This window comes from Psittacula echo, assembly GCF_963264785.1.
Source record: "Psittacula echo genome assembly, chromosome: 1".
Classification (NCBI taxonomy): Eukaryota; Metazoa; Chordata; class Aves; order Psittaciformes; family Psittacidae; genus Psittacula; species Psittacula echo.
Window position 1 is genome coordinate 138,784,874 of NC_137735.1, and position 20,793 is coordinate 138,805,666.

The following is a 20,793-nucleotide window of genomic DNA, read 5'->3' on the forward strand; positions in this document are numbered from 1 at the left end:
GTGCTTCTCAGGAGATGTCAGGAATGTAAATGGTTGCCACAGGCCAGACCAAAGTGCGGCTCAGGGAGTGGTAGGTGCTGTAGAAGAGCCTAAAAGCAGGGCAAATGTGCAGCATAACTTTGCTTGTCCTCCTGGGTCGTGGCTTCCCACCTGTAATACTGCAGGCTGGAGCTCGGGATGGGTTTTCACAGGATCATGCCATATTTTATGGATGGAAGTGACTCATCATCTAATCAGCCTTTTGCCTTATACAGCCACAGAACATCACCCAGTGAGTCCTGCTTCAATAGCAATGCTTGCACCCAAGCTGAATTTTTCCTTTAGAAAGGGAAATACTGGTTTGATTTAATGATTTCAAAGGACAGAGAGAACATCAGAACTGTGGGAAGATTGTCCATGGCAGGAGGGTTTGAATCAGATGATCTATAAAGTCCCTTCCAACCCAAACCATTCTGTGATTCTAGGATTTCTAATCAGAACCCGTCAAGCTTCATTTTTTATGTACCAAGTGTGTGGTCTTACCTAGACTCGGAATTTCCTCGATGATTCTCTGGATCTCTATGAAAAAATGAGTTTGGCCTCAGCAAGGACAGGAGTTTCTGAATCTTCAGCCAGAATGCCAGGAAATGACTCATAAACTACACTATTTTAACAGAGACTACCTTTTCTGGTGGCATTTTAAAAACTGAGTTCTGACCATGTAGGAAATGACATGTTTTACATCCAGACACGAGGAACATGTTTGATGTGTTTGACTACCACAACAGTTTGAACTTTGAATGTACAGGGTTGGCATGCATTCAGCAATGGAAAGCCTAATTTCTTTCCCTTCCTTTAGCTGCTTGTAATTTTAATTGACAGGTTTTTTAAATGGCCATGCCCACTTGCTCCAAAAATACATAGTACAGATTAATACAAATGCACAGCTACAAATTCCTCATACCCTCATACTGTACATGTGCCTCCAGCACTGCCTACTGCATGCTTCACAAGCCTGCCCACCAGAAAGCACTATACCCTGCTGATAGACTAACTCTTGTTCTTGTAAGAAAGTTGTGAAAGAACTATCATAGCCAGCATCTGGCTAACAATACTGGCAATCCTTCATATAAGTAAAAACTCTTTGATGTCTTGAGTTGAAAAGTAAATGAAACATGCACATCCCTCTAGATGTTTGCTACAAATACTGGTTGTATTAGCACAAAAAGTGACATTTTCATTTGAAAAGTGAAAAAGTGCCTCATCTAACTGAGGAAACCCCAGCAACTTGCTCTGTGAAGAAGAGGCCCTGCAGTTACACAGGTAACCACAGGTAAGTCCTTCTCAAAACTAGAGGAATGAATTGAATGCAGTTACACTCCCTGTGTTTTTGGTGTCCTGCAAGCTTTCCTACGCTTAAGCTATGACGGAACTTTTTGATCTCATGAAAATGCCATAGAAGGAAAGGCATCCAGCACAAATTGATGATCTGGTGAAGTATAACACCAGTGCTCTGCTGGGAGTTAGCACTGTCCACTGCCTCCTCCTTGCTGCACCACCACTACTGATCTCTGCAAGCCTGCTATATTTTCACAATGAGACGAGTGATAAGGAAATGATAAAATTAGAAATATGATTAAACCTTAAGTAAGAATATGCTAGTTTTTTTAAGAGGAAGCACTAAATTTTAACACGTGTTCTTCTTTGCACACTTGAGAGGGCTTTTAAAAGCTGTATTGGCATTTTTTAGCAATACGACGCACTTAGGTTTGGAAATGCAGACTCACAAAACTATACTTCCTGGAAAAATATGCTTAGAGAAGTAGGTTGTTCCTAACTGAATGACATGTTCAGTATTTACAGTATCCTGCCCCCCAAATATTTGCTTAACAGTACAATTATTGTTCTGCATTTTTCTTTACCAGCGATGCCAAGCCATACTAGAGCAGGCCGGTGTTGATCACGGATACTGTAATCACAGCAAGCCAATCTGAGCCAGCAAAACCCAAACTGTGGTGGGGCCCACATTTGATCAACAGTGGCATTATCATAATCTTCAATAACTGCATTGTTTACTTAGAAAATCTCCCTCAATCCCTTAACAAATCAGTCTGGAAGCCACCGGGAGGATTAACTTCAGAAATTCTCCCTCAGATCACAATTACATCTGCTCAGATGTCACCAGTGATAGACATTTGCATAAGTCATACCCAGCCTTTATTACTGCATCTCCAGTGATGTGACTTCTTATGGGGTCTGTCTTTTCCAACCCAGTTACAAAGCACACCACTCGGCAGGGGCAACCATGCCCTGGTGTGCGAGGTGCTCCCAAGCACATGGGTTTAATTGCCCACCACTGTTCGTGACCATTGAGATTAAGAAGTAAACGATACTGCATGGTGTCCTGGGTACTTTCAGGGCAAAGTCTTTCACCTCGGGCCCAATGACTAGAAGTTATGCCTAGCTGGTACAGCTATGTGGCTCTTCTCCAAGGAGCTGGCAATCCCCATTCAGCCGCAGGCATATGCCTGCCTCATAACTCACCCACGGCACTGGCAGCCTCGCTGGTAGGCTTGGCAAGGAGACCCACAGCTGAGCAAACAAGGCTCTGTGCTGGAAGTGTAGCCCTTGCCCAAGGGGCAGTGCGGCAGTAGGGTGGCCACGGAAGCCCATGTTGAGCTGCTGTGTGATGCTCATGTTTGCCTGTTGGTCATGGGGTGGCACCGCAAACCCAGCACTTAAAACAAGAATTAGCTCCCTTTATAGGAGAGAAAGCAGTAATCAGTGTCATCTGTGTCTTTTGGCACAGTTGTCAAGGTCTGAGTTTCACTAAACCGTTGATATCTGCCTTTCTCCCCTCTCCCCCAAGGGAAAGTGGTGAAATCAATTATTGGTCCCGAATAAAGAATATATTTCCATAACAGATGAATTTGCCATCATCAAAGAGGGTCTGTGTTTTCAGAAGGAAACAAGATAACCTATCTGCTAGCTCCACAGGCACCTGGTGCAGGGGCATGTCTGCCATAGCCAGCATGGCTCTTATGGTCTCTGCAGCACACAATCAGAGGCTGCTGTATTTCATCCCACCCTATTCAAAATAAAGTGCTACATGAACCTCTCCAAAATAGACCAGCACCGCTCCCACTGCCTGTGAGTGCCCATGCCACTTGTGCTTAGGAAGGGGTTTGGATTAAAGGGCAGGTCCTGCCTGCCCATCGCAGGGGAACGTGAATGCCCACCAGGCTTCCAGGTGCCCATGAGCACACCAGCATGCAGCCCTACAGATCTTGACTTTGGGGGTACAGCTGTGTCATTCCCCAGGGACTGGTGGCTAGGTGAAATCCGGTTCCAGTGGCTCTCAGGTGGGACAACAGGAGTGGACCTGAGTTTTTGAAAGGGCAGTTTTGCATATGCATCCTCAAGTCCTTCAGCACTGCTCTGCCCCTGGCCATTGCTAGACAGCTGTGCGACACAGGATCCCAGAATCAAAACAGAGGCTCTAGATAAACGAAGACAGTGATGAATGCTAGAGATTTGCTGTAAAGATAATCCTAAAGATAATTCCACTAATGAGTAGCAGGCATAATGCATGTAAGAGTATGAGTAAATGCAGGGGTTGTATAAGACAGAGCCCAAGAGCTTACGCTTGCCATGCGGTCAGCTGAAGCAGGTGCTCTGTACAAGCAAGGCACGCTCCAGCAAGACACATCATGCATGTAAGTGAGTCTGTGCCATCCTTGCTGCAGTGTGCAACAGCCTCCTCTACATCTGCTGGTGGACCCTGGAGACTACTACACACTCCCCATCCCCACCACCTCTGCAGCTACCCAACAAGACTGATGCTTGTTTCTTGCTTAGTGTCACTTTTTAACCCCAGCAAGCAGCTAAGCCCCACACAGCCACTCACTCACTTCCCTCAAAGTGGGATAGGGATGAGAACTGGAAGGGTGAATGTGAGAAAACTCCTGGGTTGAGATTAAGACAGTTTAATAAGTAAAGCAAAACCATGAATTCATTCCCCACTTCCCATAGGCAGGCAGGTGTTCAGCCATCTCCAGGACAGCAGGGCTCCACCACACGTAGCAGTTACTAGGGAAGACAAACGCTGTAACTCCAAACATTCCCCTCTTCCTCCTTTCCCACAGCTACCTCCTGGCATCAATGGCCAGTCTGTGGGGCACTACTAGTGATCCACAGTATGGAGCAGGCTCCAAACAGTAAGTTCTGCTGGTGCCACAGCACAGCTGTATGGCCATGGTTAATAACCCTTCAGGATCATCTTTGGCAGAGGAGCCCATGGAAGAGGGAGAAAGCTGCCTTCCCATTCACTCACCCGCCGGCTGAGCAAGCACAAGGGGAGAGCTGCAGCACACACCCAAGGAACAGAACATCAATTACAGCTCCGGACTTGGCACTGAAACAGAGGGTGTTTTGGCACCTGGAAACAGCTTCCAGCTGATGGATGAGGGATAGATCCTCCCTGGGAAGGAAAGGTACTGGCAAAATGCAGTGCGCGAGTGGGCTGAAACTAAATCTCTCCAGCATTAGCTCAGTCTTTGGTGATGCTCAAGCTCCAGCTTGCCCAGATGAAGGCCAGTTAACTCAAGAGAAACCATCACTTACCACAGGCAGGAGACTTGTGAAAGCATACGTGAGTCTGATTCAGAGCAATGCACCTCCTGTGCTTTGAATTCACAACACACCGAGTATCAGCCCTAACAGCCCCTCATTTCTTTTAAGTTTATCTCTAACTGAAGAATTTGCCTGTCTTCCCGGCAGCTGTCTTCAGGCTAAACACAGGTCTGGGCTCTGCCGGGTGGGAAGTGCACAGGCATGGAAAGCAGCAGGTCCCTGCTAAATGTAACTGCCCTGAAAGGGTGGGCTACTCCTAAGAGGGTCAAGCATCAACAACCACAGCGCTCTTCAGTCCAAAGACATGCAAGGAAGGAGTGAATGAGCAGCAGCTTACTACCAATTACCAAATATGAGAAGAAAACTTATCCCAGTTATGGAAAAAAGAGTAATGTTTGTCCTGACTCATCCTAGGAGCCTGCAGGCTCAAGGGACCAGTACAGTGGAGACACCCTCCAAGGCACCCATCATTTTACACCTCCTGAGCACGGAGGAGGATCCCAAGCACACCCACTGCCCTTACTCTTGTGAGTCATTCTGTGAGTCATTCAGGGATTTGCTCATCCCATCCTCCAGAACTACTGTGCTCCACATCGGACACTCTCTGAGAGCACGTTTCCTCTGCTGTTCTCCGGTTTTCTGTCATTTAGGTAAAGGTATCATGTGTCTCCTTAAACAGACCCAGAAGGAGCTTCTGCCTACAGAACAGTAACGTCCTTAAGCTACTTTGATGTCATATATGTATAAGTAACACATAAGATACACAGTATATAAATATACATGTACATGCCCTCTATAATTAAAAAAACATGTCCATACTCAAAACATTTTTATCTTGTGCCAAATGATGAATTCTAGCCTGAGGTAATGAGTCAGGTAAAACATTAACATAAACTTGATGGGGTATCTCAAATTCTGAACAAAATTACATTTCTATCATCAGAAGTCTCTGAGAGTGGCTTGAAGTTTTAACTTAATTAAAAACACCACCCACTTCCAGAATCCCCTGTCCCAAGCACTGCCTACAATCATATATGATTGTGTGTGTGCACTGAATGCCAGATATTCCATGTGGTATCACTGATACTGAGCATCATTCCCATCAAAAATCCTGGTGGTTTTGCTCCTATTCCAAATCAGTATCAGCATGGCTAAACCTACTGCCTGTTCCTCATACCAGCAGGCTAAGGGGTAAGGACCAAACTCCATCAGGGACTGACTAAACTGCCATTGTGTGGCAAGGAAGCACATTACCAAGGCAAAGAGGGCAGCTCACACCGCTGCTGCCCTTTATGCCAGCTATCCTGTGAACAAAGCAGCAAGTTGTTTCTGCTGTGTTCTATCAGTTTGGTTTGTCAGGCTGAAATTTTCCCCCTTCTCACACCCTTATCTCCAAAATAATATAAAAAGTCCCATTTCTTGTGAATTTCTTATATATTTCTTATATACTTCTTACATAGCTCTTGAGAAAGCAGGTCACATGCAGGTCACCATTAATTTAATACCTCCCATTGATTTTAATGGCTGCAAGATCAGGATCCCAGAAGGTAATGTGTTTGAGCTAACAGAGCCACCAAGTAGCTTTCCTCCCGGCCTTCCCCCCTCATCAGCAAACATCTGTAATGGCAAGTAACACTGCTAACAGGTAAACTGACACCTTGCTACTGGGTAGCTGACAAGACTTTCAATATCTAACTGAAACTAGAGAATGGCTCTAAAACACCCCCACTCCACTTCTGCTCTCTTATAGCTACAAATTCCTTCCCCTTAGTGTTTTCCCTTCCAGAAATTCAATACAGAGCCAACACTTCCTTAGCACAACATCCATGTGCCTCCCTTAGGCACTTCCACTGAAACCAAGTGTGTCAGCTGTTACCCGGGGAGGAAGTATCCGTTTCCATCACTGCATGGTAAATGAAGTGACTTCATGTTGCTTCCTTTCCTCCTCTGACAATCTGTTTCATTACTACAATGTTTTCAGTGCCTGAACATACCAGGATTTGAAAGCAAGCATCAAACACTTGAGCTGGTAGAGGCTTGTTTGATGCTTCTCTGCAAACATGGTGGCACAAAGCTGGCTTTGGACTGATCTCTTACCAGTGAAGCTCCACTGTTTGTTTCTCAGAGGCAGGGGACCCTTGCAGTTGTAAAAGAACACAACATTTTTCATTAACACTAAAGACAAATATTACCAAGCACATTGCTTCTGAGCTGAGTACAGAAAATGATTTACAGAAGTCACTTCTACACTGCTTATTTCATTATTACCAAACTGACTTTTCACAGGGTGGCAGCATCACCAGGATGCCACATTAAGGAAATAGCTGCTGCAGAAGTTTCCCATCAGTTGCCCCTGCATTCAAGTCACCCATTCCCAGAGTCTAAATTCCAGTGATGCTCAGCTAAACGTCATCCACAGAGCTGCACGTGCCAAAACCCACTCAACCTTTGCTTGTATCCTACCATTGTCAACTCAGATTGCAGGAACAGCTTTCCGAGCTGTGAAAACTCATCTCCAAGAATTTGCTTTGGACTGAAGTGATTTAGATTATGTATCAAAGCCTGTTAGTCATTCTCCTCAAAAACGAAAGATCAAAAATTGACCTCAGCTGTGATGAAATCTAATACTCTCTATGTGAATTACTGTATTATCTGAAAGCTCAAAGAAGACTGAACCCTTTTTCCCTTGCTAGACGCTGTACAAATGTGGAAGGAAGGAAATAAACTGAACAGTTCCTAGCTGAGTTTTTAAAAAGATGCTTTGAAGAAGCTTAAAAAAAAGGCACTGGGAAAGAAGGATGAACCTAGGAGAGTACCTGACACCGGACACTTGCTGCAAGCACAACAGGAAACTTCTAAATTGCTATTTATTTCAACCTGCACCACAACACCTCTCACATTTCTAAAGCAGGAGGAAAGGGTCCTGCCTGAAGAAGCCTGTCACTGCCCAAGAACACAGTGTTCTTGGAATGTTCTTGGAAGGGAAGAGGACAAGCACAGCTGTAATGACCCCAGCAGCAGGACGAGCAGCCTGGCAGCACTCGGCTGTAGGAGAGTGAGTACGAGATGTTCAAAATGTCTGTATGGGTTTTGCTGTTCAAAAGAAGCACAGAAGTGGCACAGGAAGGGACTGATGAATGGGCAATAAAAAGTGATCACATTTATTAAATAAAGAAAACCTGCTGGTGGAGCAAAAGGCAGTTGGAGGCAGATGAAACTCAACACGAGTGAGGGATAACACAGAGCAGGTATAAATACCTCTTCAAGGGCTTTTTAATGTGAGACATAGACAAATTAATAGAATGGATCTCTACAGGTATCTGGGATGATGGGTTATGCGTTTCCCAAGGCCAGCATCAGGAAGAGATGTCTAAAAAGGAGCAAAGGCCAGAAGCTCCCCAGGCAACCAGCAGAATGGAAGAAGGGGCAAGAAGCCCCATGGGGATGCTGGTGGAGGTAGCCCCTGTGGCCCTGTTGCCAGGGACAGGATGCTGATACAAAATGCCAGAACAAAGCCAGAGGCAGAGACAAGGGAGGGGAGTGCAGAGGGGGCTGGAGGTGGGGATCAAACATGAGCTGGAGGCAGGGAGGAGGGAGACGGCTCAGGAGAGGCTTTGCCTGCTCAGGAAAGCTGTGCAACATCTGAGCAGAGCAAAGGGGTTGAGTAGTGATGGGATGAGGACCTGACACTGTGGTAGGATTTTGGAAAGAGCAGAAGGATGCAGTACCTGCAGAATAATATGAATGTGTAATTTAAGCAAACTCATGAGTTTTGGGTCCTCTGTTATTCAAACATGTCTTAGCTGCGTCAAGTTTAGACACAGCATCCCATTTATCTTGGCACAACTCGAATCCCTAAATTATCTCTGTCTTTTCAACCTCCTCACAGGAACTTTACTTCCAGCTTTGTTAAAACATGAAGTAGCCAAGGAGCTGCTTTACAAACAAATACCAGAAGGCTTATCCCTGCTGCAGGGTGCGGCAGGCAGCCTGCGGGCAGGTCTGCAGGCCTGCCTCCGGCTCCCACTGCCCCGCAGCGCTCCCTCTGTCCTTCGCTATCGAAGAGCTGGTGCAGCACAGGCAGTTCACAGACATGATGCAAAGGCCTGAGAGCATGCTAAATACATGTAGGTTAGCATATCCTACTGATGCCCTTCACTCAGTATTGTGAGCTGCCCAAATTTAACCATTCTTCAATAAATACTGCTAAGTGGAAGGTGATGACCTTGGTCTCTAACACAAAGGGTGAAGCGCTGCTGTCCACAGTGACCCTGCTTTTCATCACTTTTATGTCATGTGAGTGGCAAACGCAGTGAAGTCAGTGGTGTTTCCTAGCATGGGCCCTCTGCTTTCCCTCTCCGCCCTGAGTTCCCTCCCATGCAGCAGGGACTGGCTCATTCTCCTTGGCAAAACTGGGGCAGAAGTAGAAAATGATGACAGGGTGCATGTGTTAAGGACAGGAAAACACCATTTGCTAACACGGCACACTTACCAGTCTGCTTCAACAGCAGCAAGCCCTGGAAGTGAGGCAGGGGTTTAATTTTAGCATCCGTGTCAGATCTTTTTGCCTTTTAAAGTGTGTCCTGAAGCTGCCTGGGACCCCTTATCTGGCCAGCAGCCCTTCAGCAAGCTGCTTCTGTGGCTGTCCCTGCAGCTGTGCCCTCCACTCCTCATCCACCAAGCAGCTGGAATGCTGGGATGTCCCTCCACTGCATCAGCAAGTGCCAGTTACCCTACTAAAGTGATTCACTGAGAAAAATGCAGACTATGGAAACATGGCATGTTGCAGTTTGTAAGGAAGAGCCTCAAAGTGTCCACAGATGCATGCATGGTGACACACTAAGTTTTGCTTCTATTTCTCTGTGCTTTGGATAATACAAAGTGTATTAAGTATATTAATTATTTAACAAGTTTTAACATTTATTTTTTAATATAAAATAACTAATAAGAAATGAATTTCCTCTGTAAAATACCCTCGGGCTAGAAGACCCTATCTAGGAGTCCAAAGAAAACTTTAATCCTCCCATTCAAACTGCCACACAAACTGTGATGAAAGGATGCAGCGCTGGGAAATAAAGAACTTGCTGACTATATTAATCCTTCATCTTCCATTCAGCTTCCTACACCAGTATCCTGTTTCCTTTTTAACAGCCAACAATGCTCCTCTATTTCCTTACGTGATCCACCATAATGCTATCATGTCAGACTTAAAAGCAATGCTTCTCAGTAACTAACTAGATTTTCTAATTTTTGTTCTAGGTTACAGAAGGGCTCTGACATCTATCTGCAAACAGTGACACCGTACACCCCAGCACCATGGTTTTTGGTTCACCACAAAACGGCTGGCTCAAAGAAAGCCCTTGCCTCTGGTTCAAAGTGAACCTGCTCTTGGTAGCTACCAGTGGTGCAGCTGCGGGATGGGGACCACTGAGCACACCTCTGAGTGCCATGGGCTGTGTGCAACGGCACTTTTTGCACTTCTTCTGCGTATCTTTTTACACAGCAGACAAAAAATTGATTTAGTAAGATAGCCCTTGATCACTGAAAGTCAGCCATGTAATAACCAAATCTTCCAAAAGAGAGAAGCTTCTGTGAGCTAAACTTGTCATTTTACAGAAGACAACAGTTACAGGGAAAAATTTTGCTTTGCATCAGAAAAGTCTACACCAGTGGCTTGTAGTTACTACACTAAAGGCTCCTGCTCTGCACAATTCTTTAAAAATATCCAAATCAGTGAATCCATTGTTTGAGATACACTGACACTTGTGAGGGTTTAAAGACCTGAAAACTACAATTGTTCCAAGTACTGAAGGTTCCCCTGGTAGTCCTTCTGAATAGGACATACCAATGTTTGGGGGCTCTTCTGCCTTCCTGAGACAAAACTCAAAAGCCCTCAGAGGGAATTTTCATCTCAGGCAAGGTGAGCAAGACCAGTACCACTTGAGCAGAGCTGTAGCAATGTGCCTGGTTAGATGAGTAAAACTCAAGTCCCCCGCATACATCAGGTCAGAGCTACACAACCCATGGCTCTATAACTTTACAAATAATAGATTATCTTTGACACCATCAGTCTTACCTTATTGTAGTACTGCACCTGGACTGAGTGCCACTGCCCATCACTGACCCCTCCCGGAACAAACGGTGCCACTGTAGTGGTTGTCTCCCCTGCAAGGGCAGGCAGAAGGGAAAAAGTAAGTGAGCATCACTGCAACCTCCACTCTGCACTAAACCAGAACATGGAGAGACCTCCATCAGGCACAGGATGCAGCTGTCTTACTTCACCATGGAGGTGTTCGAGGTTTTGTCCTGTGGGATGGAAAATAAACCCAGATTCATGGAATTACTTTGGTGCACAAATACAAAAATAGATTCTGGCACATCCAGGTAAATTGTGTTATCTTCCATTATGCTTCTGCAGAGCGCTGTAGCAGATGCAGCGGGCAGATACAGCCATTGCTGAAGCGGTCAACTAAGGAAAAGATGTACATGAATTTTTCTGCATTTCTGCCAAAGGCAGCACTTTGAGGTGTTTTTAACATGATGGGTATCGTGCCAGGATTATTTTGTCAAGGAAAGGAAGCCTAATCCTAGTTGGAGTTGAGAGTGAAATCCAAAAGCCCTCCAGTGTAAACCCCACGGTAACCTTGGTCCCAATAACATTTTACAATGATTAATAATATTACTGGCAGCCTTTCAGTATTTAAATTTGAAAGCAAGTCCTTGCCATTGCAATTGTTAAACTGAGGCTTTTAAGCCAGGTCTGAGTCAGCAGAAGCAGCTCAGTAACCAGGCATATCTGTTCCGAGGTAGCAGCAAAATAAACATTCATGTTGAAAGCCTGGCATGGAGAAGGGATTGCTGGGTTTTGGCCTTTTTTTTCGTTCTCTCTTTTTTTAACAGCTGGAAAATTCTACATAATAAACCACAGGAAAAATAACTCCCTCCCATAAGCTAACAAAGTTCAGAGTATTGCTGAGCTTAAAATGTATGTCCATCTCCATCTGCAACAAATGCTTTACCCCATGTGAAGTATTATTCCTGTGTCCCCTATCATCCTTTAACGCCCATTCTCTATACTTCTGTTATTTAAACAGTACAGATTTCAGCTTAGCATTTTTGACATCTTGCTGTAATGTTTTTTATCATGTAGTGATAAAAAATCTATGGTGAAAATTGGGCTTTCTAAGCAGCTCGTATGTTTCTGTGAAAGGAAGTTCTCTGGTCTCCAACCCTTTTGCTTTGCTTTCGATGAAGAAGTTGTTGCGGCAGGTAAAACAGTCAGATCAAGTGTCCAAAACTTGTACTGTTCGTGAAAAGCCACTTAAAACTATAAAACATAAACCATTCTCCTTCCAAAGAAAATACCATTTGTGACGTACAGGACCAGACCTGCTCTCAGGTGCAGCAGTGCAAATCTAAATTTAGTTTCATGTATTTTAAAGCAGTTCCTCCACATTTAAATGCATACAAGTGCAAGCAGAATTTATTTTTTTTCCTCATTCATCCTCAGGGTGCCTTCCAAGCAATTTGATTCAAGTTTAGACAGGCAGAGCAGAGCTACAGAAGAAAGCACATCACTCCGAATGCAGCATGTTATTTCATTGCATTAATCCACTCAAAAGTCTGCCTTAAAATCTAATTTAGACAACTTTGAGCTAATAAAGGGAAATGAAACCGAATACCTTCAACTCAAAGGTCTTGATATGCACTTAAGCATTGCTGGTAAATCGATGGGGTAGGATTTATCATGAGGTCTGAGTGACTGTCACTGGTGATGAGTGTGCAACACTGAGGTGGGCTCTGCCTCTGCTTCTACTGCTTTATTGCTTGCAATGTCTCACTTTTCACAGCAATAAACTAAGAGCTGACTAGAGCCTGCATGCTCCATTATTATCTCTAATATGGATAATGGGAAATAACAGGATCATTACTTCAGTTACATGCCTGGTACAGAGGTACAAACATCTCACTTGACCTGCATGTAACCCCACTTGACCTACCTAACAACAGACCTTCCCAGTTTCTATCCCAATGGAAAACATCCCCCAAACCTGTGATAACTAGAGGTTGTCTGCCCCACTGAGATTTGGTAAAGCCACCAAAGCCTCCCCACTGAACAGACCTGCTCTTGGCCTGAAGCAGGAATGCAAGTGTTCCATCAAAAGGGACTCCAAGAGCCTCAGCAAGCCTGGTGAAGCCCAAGAGGTGATTCCTGGTGGCTTCAGTGTGCTTCAATCATGCTGTACAGCTCTGTGCTACCCCTGTCATGGCAATTAGCACAGCTGGGCGTGAGGTTTTGGATGAAACTTGGGCTTTTTTAACTTGGGAAACACTGCTCTGCTGAGTCTGGAATGGTCAAGGTTTGCTCTGATCACACTTGTGTCATGAAGAGCTTCGCCACTGCCAGGGCTGGTTTTCTGGAGGAAACCCCTCCCCTGGGAGAAGGCCACAGTGGCAGGGATACATGCCACCCCAAGCTTCACTTGGTGGCCTTCCCCTCTCTCTGCTCCCAGAAGCACAAAAAGACACTGGCTTTGTCCTAGCGAGAAAGCAAGCAAATGCCAAAGCCTCTGTTTCTTGTTTCCTAGCCTACCATAGCAATGAGCAGGCAGCTAAGTTCCTTCTAAATCCATGGTTGTTTATGGCTTCTTCCAAGAGGAGGTGCTTCTACAGCACAAAAGTGCATTTCTGCAGCATCACCGCTCATCACCAACCGCAGCGGCAGGCATTTCTCACTTGCCTGCTTTGGCTTGCATGTATTTTTTAGATAACGCTTACACACACCTAATTTCATTGATGGCGTAGTGTAAAAATACATAACCACACGACATTTATCACAGTGTGATAAAATGAAGTCTCATTTAAGCACACATTGGCTCAGAGGCCAGCTTTCAGGTTAGTGCCAATCTTTTATAGTAGTCATAAACTCTGGTTTTATAACTGATACGTTGACAAGCTCCTGCCTGTGACAGCAGTGTAACCACCACAAACCGCTACAGTCTGGAGTACTTTGCAATACCTGGCATCAGTTGTTCACTGTAAAACATCAGCCAGTTACTCAGCTAATGAGGCAGCAAACAGCCATATAAAATCCTTAATGCACATTTCCAACCAGCTTGAGAGGATCTCCTGACCACAGGCAGAAATGCTCAACTTGAGCAAGACCTCACCTGCAGAGAATGTGAGCTGGATCTGCTCCTCAATGATCTCCAAGGCAATGAAGTCGTGCTTCTCATTGAAACGCCCGTTGTAGAGGAGGAGAGCATTCCTTTCCCTGGTTGCAAACCTAGAATGTGGAGACAAGGGGTTTGTGCTTAGTGGCTTATGAATTAAAGACTGATGGCCAAGTCCTCCAGAAGAAAGACAGCATTGTGTCTATCAGAGAAGCAAGCCTTTGAATCTCTCTTTAGACAGCAAATTGTGACATCGAGGAGTCAGCCACAGGATCAATCTACTCTTTCACTGTCTACAGACGCAAGCGAGGTGGAAATTACAGAAACCTACTCTGCAGACATCTGCTGTGGATGCTGACTCTCACAAGGAGTAAAACATGCAGCATGTTGCAGGGTGAGTATCCGACACTCACCAAGCAGTAGCACCGACTACGCTTTGCAAACAGTCCAAAAGCTAGAAAGTGTTTTCACACTGAAAGGGGGATATTTGCTGCTTGCTTGCTGTCTAAATGCTATAGTGTACAAAGAGAGTCACCAACCAATTAAAAAGACCTGATAGGAGGCAAGGGAAAAAGAAAGGTTGGGGTTCATCAATCAACACGTCAGTCAATTGGAGGAAGGAAAATACGCATTCAAATGATTCCACTAAATCAGAGTGCCAATGGGTGTTTTTTGGTTTGATTTTTCTTATGCTTCTAATATGGGATGTATCATGCAGGAAAAGAGGCATCCCCACATTTAAAAAAGCCTGAGGGTTTTTGTCAGCACAGAACTCCTTTTGCAAATTTCTGTGTGCTTTGTGTGTTTTATCATTTTTAATTAAATCCCATTATCTTTGGGAATTTACACACAGCTTCCATCTACTTAGAAATGCACAAAAAAATTATATTACACTTCACATAAACAGTTTTACAAAGATTAATATTCTATATAAAGAGAGAAAGAAACAGAAACCATGGGAATTTCTTGTGTTTCCCAATGGCAGTGTAGTTTGATTTTGTATCTTGAACTTCAGGAAATATCCCTGATTTAAATTAACCCACTTTTCCTACAAATGAATGAAATGCTGAATACAGCTAATGAAAGCTGTCTTCCACAGACAGAAGAAATGATTCTTGTGCCTGTTATGTCATGTCTACTAGCAAGACCTTCCTGCGTTGCAACAAGACCTGCACTCAGAGAATGTGAAGGAAGCAGCATTTTAGGACATCAAGGTCTGATATTTGAAATAAAGAATTTAAAAACCCAATAGTATTTTTTAACAGCAGTTATTTGACAGACATACGTACATTGTGGACCACAATGAGTAGAGGCCTTTCTGAACCGGGAGCCTGAATGTGAGCTACACTGAAACGCAGATTTTTGCATTTTTGCAAAATTTTTATATTTTTATAATTTATATTTTTTCATATTTTTTATATTTTTGAAGGAGAATGAATTGTTCTGGTTCAAAAAAGGGAAGTCAAAATTTTGATATTTCCAGTAAAATACAAGTGCCAAAGAATATCGGCTGCAGTCCCATCAAAATATGATACGACTGTTCCGATTACTTTTAATCAGTTTTGAAATAACATCTTTATTTCTAAATTTATTTAACATAACGTTCTAGAAGTAAAAAGCAAACTAAATGAATTAAGACAATACTGTTGAAATAGCTCAGTATTATCAAAACACTGATGTTGTTTTCACTTTTCACCATCAAGCACCAAAGAAATACAGTTCCTGCATTTCCCAAAACTATCTTTCCATGGATAACTGCTTCACCAAAACGTTTTGATCAGATCTATCCAGAACATATATGAGCAAAAGAAATGAGAATAACATTAGGAATGCTTCTTTAGTGGACAGAAACTTTGGTTAGCAGCAACAGGAACCTTAATTCTGTTTGACTGTATTTTCTGACATGGTTACAATTCTCTACCATAATTTTAATTATTAAACTATTAAGCTATTTTTCACATTTCTTTACTCTGTGTGTGCTCAGTCCCATTGTTTGCCACTAGACAAAAGCATCTTTTGTATCATATTAACAGCTAAAGCACTACTGCTTCTGAACCGGCCTGGTTACCACCATCTGGCAAGAAAAATACTGGTTTTTAATCGGAGGGATATTTTTAATCTCAGGACATAGGAAACAAAATACACTTTCTATGAGAATTTTGAACAAATACTGAGAAAACCTCTCAACTGACAGTGTCTCTTGAAGTGAAGGAGTAGCAAGTGGTGGAAGTAAGCAAGGAAGATCCATACTGTTGTGAGCAGAAAGACATGCCTGGTCAGTAACCTAAATACTTCTACGAAAACTTTAGTTAGGAGACTGGACAATGCAAACATCCTGCTCTTTGCAGGATTCACCTGAGGCTAAGGTAAGCTAGACGCTGGCATTTTACAAATGCTCCCAAGTCACAATATATGTAATGGCAAAGCATCATCTAGCCAAACTGCTAATTCCTGTTTACCCTCACATAATGTTTTCCACCTGCATTCAAGGTTAATAAAAGCCAAAGAAATAGTAAGTGTAGATAAAAGTGAACTTCAGGTATGAAAAGCTAAATGTGTCATTATCCCAGACCATGTGGGATGAACCCCATGATGATCCAGACTTACAATCACACTGAGTGTTTAGCTCATGACTAAATATGCCATCTTGGTTTTAAGGAGGGTGAAGAAACCACTGCCTTGTACAGCAGTTTGCTGTTTCTCAATAACCCCTACAGAGCGCACTTGAGTCGCTCCAGCCTGAAGCACACTCCACGTCAAGGATTTCTTCCTGAAAGCCTGAAAAATGACACCCCGTGGCCGAGGGGACAAGCCAGGAGCAGAGCAGGTAATTCACGCTGGCAGCCGGCCCAGACTGCTCCTTTGTTTGCACTCACTGTAGGTCTGACAAAGCCTTTGGCTCCTCAGCTCTCCTGTGTGCTTAGATCTGATGCTCCAAACCAACCTGCACAGGCGCAACTCCTCCTTAGCTCACGTGCAAACCATGTCTGTGCTTTCTGATTTAACCAAAATGCCAAGATTCTATACAATTTCAGATTAAGGCAGATGGAAGGTAACTGGGGAGAAGCTGCCTGGCTCCTGACAATGTAAACCACCAGGTAACTGGTGCTGGGTGAGACACATGCCCGGAGGTGTCCTCCCTCAGCACTTTCTCTGGGCAGACACAAAAACAGGTCTGTCCTTGCGGCTGTTGTTGTCCCTATAAACAAATCCCCAGCCTCACCCTTTGGGGTTTAACACATTTTGTGCTATTTACTCACAGTCAACTGTGGGGGAGAACAGAAGGTCAATCCTGATGGGCTAAACCCTGGGAAAGCTGAAAACCTCTCCAGAGAAGAGGTGTGCGTGCACTTGGAGCTCTGGCTCCACAGCAGGCGAGCCCTACTCCTGACCCCAGAAGTCTTCTCCTCTGGGATGTGTGAGCCAGGGGAGGAGAGCTCCGGTCCATGCAGTGTGGCTGCCATCATCGCTCCCCTTGCCTTCCTGAGTGCCCCCATGGAAAAGTGACAGCCAGCCCAGGAGAAGGCTGCCCAAGGTGGGGATGTCCAGGCAGACGGGATGGGGATGAGGCTGGTCGTGCCTGCAGTTGGGATGGGACCAGAAGCAGGAGCTTGGTGTGAAGGTCAGGAGTGAGGGGAGGAGCTGGGACAGCTGGGGTTGTCTCAAGCCCAAGGCTGGGAACCAGCGGAGAGCAAGGACCCGAGGAGGACCAGCCTGTGCTCAGCCATGGCCTGCCAAGACAGGGTCCTCTCACAGGCTGGGAAACTCTCCCAAAACAAGCTCTCCCAAACAAGCATCACAAATGGGTTGGCTCCGCAGCCAGCCTCCAAGGCAGGAGGCTCAACTGTAACAAGTGGCAATCCTACCACCTACCCTCACACCCCTTCAGCTGAGGGTTGCTGAGAGGTGGCCAGGGAGGTCCTGGTGTCCCCTCTCCCAGCACCATCACCCCGCAGTGCAGCAGAGGGAGGTCAGGAGTCAGCAGCATCCTCAATAGGGCAGAAAATCAAACACTTGGATAACGCAACTGTGTCCCATTTGCAGGAATCACCATCAGAAATCCCCCAAATGACCTGTACGTGTGGGTAATATGTGACAATACTTAACAAACACCCCCCAGGCTCAGAGGCAGAAGCCACCAGGCACAAAGCCCTTCCCCACCGGGACTTACATGAGGGAGACGGTGAAGTGGAAGCGCTGTCGCAGCCCCTTGAAGGTGATGAAGGACTGTGGGGGGAAGCTCCGGGTGGTCATCTCACAGTATGGCCGCTCGTATTCGCCCGGGGGGCACTCGCACTTGAAGCCCCCGATCAGCAGGTTCACACAGGTTCCTCCGTTCTTACACACTCCCGGAGCACAGCGGCCGGAGCGCGCGTTCACCTCGCAGTACTCTCCTGCAAGGGGACAAGCAGACGTCAGGGGAGGTGACAGCAGCAACCTGTGACACTCGGATACCCAAGTGTTTCTGCTAAAGGATAAGCTGCTTCCACACTTCTGTCGCAGCCCCTTACGCAAATTGAGGTTTGAGGCTGTAACTGCAGGCGTTAAGGATGCTGCAGCATCTTTCAAGTCTGAATTTTCATGAGGGTGAGGGATATTATTTGCTGAGCAATCCCCTTGCAAATATCCAACAACGTTGGCCTTGGTTTTCAGATTCCTTGGCCGCTTCCAGACCAAGTGATAAAGCTGGTGATAGATCTATATGAGAGGAGGTAGCAACACCAGTTAAAACCTTGCATGCTCCCTCTCAAGCAATATATGTGTGTAAGTTGTTCTGGCATTTCACTATGGGTTGGAAATTGTGTAAACAGATAAACAGGGAAATGTTTGCACTTTGTCTTGAGAGGAATTATGCTTTGCTGCCCATGGGGGCGGCAGGGCATGGCTGAGCTCGTGACAATGCTCTCAAAGTGTTCACAGGAAGAATAAGCAGGATGCCGATGACATACGGATTACTTCCACCCTTTCCATGCATGCATCCTGCAGTGACAGCCATTTTTTTGAACCCTTTAGAGACAGGCACAGTAACTCCATAGAAGTTACAGATTCTGCATGCTGCTTGCTGAGGCTGTTTTCCCCCAAAATGTCTCACCTCTATTCAACTTCCAAGTCTGTGTTAAGATGTGTTGAATGCAATACCAAAGACTGAGGTGCCTTGCTTAGTGTGTACACTGTAACTTTTCCTGGGTTTGCCCAAAATCTGAGAGTGAATAAGTAATGTATAGAGGATGTTCACCTTAAAAAATCTGCTGCAGTTGGGACACAAGCAGCTGCTGAATTAATCACTGCACAGAAGGCTAAACCCTCTATGTGAGTTAATTTCCTAACATTTATGTTTCGTCTTCCTAAGGTAAAAAGCGTGTTCAGATCCCACACATAAAACTGTTCAGAGAAAGTGAGGATGGCATACACAGTTGCATTTTGCCCAGTAACAGTGTCTGACAAATAAATGTAGAGCAAAACTACTCGACACAGCCAGCTGAAGGAATACATTTCCAACAGTTCGGTATTTGCATGATTACTCGCTACCAGATTCTACAATTACATTAATTCAAGCACAGTTAAAGCTGTGCAAATGTGTTCCTGGAGGAAAGTAAAAGGAGCAGGAGGTGTGGGCAGTGACTCACAAACAAAGGCAAATTAAAACAGCAAGGTTTGCTCCAGTCACTGTCCCACAGTTTCCCACGGCAAAGCCGGCTGCAGGCAGCACTACTGCCCTATCCAGACCTGGATTTGCACCTCTTTGCTATGCCAGGCTGTAAACTGCAATGTTTTGCAGCTGGTTTAGCCACTGCCCCAGGGGTAGCAATCCCTGAGACAAGGTGAGGTGGACAGCCCCACTGCTTCGGCTCTCCAGTTCCACTGGCTTTCTGCTCTTGCATCAACATCACATTGCCTTTCAGGCAGGCCAAATGCATGCTGGCAAAATACAAGAGTGCCATGATCATGCAGCCAGCCAATGCATGATGCCCCATCTAGGCAGATTCAGCTCTGGAGGATGAACCTCTGGCCCTGCTCTGTGCTCCACCTGACGGGTAGAGCCATCGTACAGCTGCCTTCCAATGAATGCATTTGTGGGTATATCCTGGCAAACAATACGCAGCACTGTTTCAGTATATTTAGAAAGGATACAGCACAAAGCACAGGGGAGCTGAACACATCTCTCTATAATAATAATTCTCACAGTTAACAAATTATGAAATAAATCTTTCCAGTCATCCTAGAGGGAGTACAATCCCAGGCCTCGGAAGTAATAAACCATAAAGACAGTTCAACTTCATACCAATCCTCAGAGCTTTTCTGATTCAGCACTCATGTTCCTATAGTCTCCCTTTAACATATTAAGATGAAATGCTGTGAAACCCACTTGATAAATACCTTCCTGTTTCCATTTATCAACTGTGAGTACTGGGCAAGATTACATGAATACTTCCTTGATACTTTAAAATGCTTCAGAGTGCGTTTCTTTTGGGAGAAACTGTATGAATAAAGACAGAAAATTCCCTCAGTGTACTCGACATGCCAGAAAAAGCACACACACACACATCAGATGCTCTAAGAGGATGCTACAGAAAGCACTTCTTGATGATCTGCTGCATAAGCACAGCCAATACTATAACACACATGTAGCAAAACTCTCAAAAAAATGGAATAACATTCCATTTGAATGATATTCCATATAATTCCTATGGCAAGACTAAGCACAGGTTTGTTGCTTTAAAAAAGTTGTAGGATATTCTGTGAAGTAACATTCAACTCAGAGAGGAATGTAATCTTGAAGGCTCTCTGAAAACAGAATGATATATTTGGCAAAAGCAAATAACACACAGGCTTGAATACACAGGGAGACAAAGGAGTGAACTAAAGGGAGAGATTCCTGGCACTGTAGCATGATGTGGAAGTGCCATGGCAATACGGAGGCAAAACACAAAAGCCTAAGCTGGAAGTCACTGATGGTTCCGTTTCAATTCTGTGATATTTAGATACCTATACAGGCATAAAACTACTT

General features: G+C 44.8%; 1 protein-coding gene across 1 annotated transcript in view; it reads right to left on the bottom strand.

Moving 5' to 3' along the window:
• CELSR1 (cadherin EGF LAG seven-pass G-type receptor 1) overlaps positions 1-20,793 on the bottom strand; it is a gene marked incomplete at both ends in the record, with an annotated part of 164,932 nt that overhangs the window by 54,547 nt on the left and 89,592 nt on the right. Inside the window, 3 exons of the mRNA XM_080623828.1 lie at positions 10,688-10,776; positions 13,782-13,897; positions 17,956-18,178. Of these exons, the coding sequence (XP_080479954.1) occupies positions 10,688-10,776; positions 13,782-13,897; positions 17,956-18,178 (428 nt within the window). The remainder of the gene's footprint in view (positions 1-10,687; positions 10,777-13,781; positions 13,898-17,955; positions 18,179-20,793) is intronic.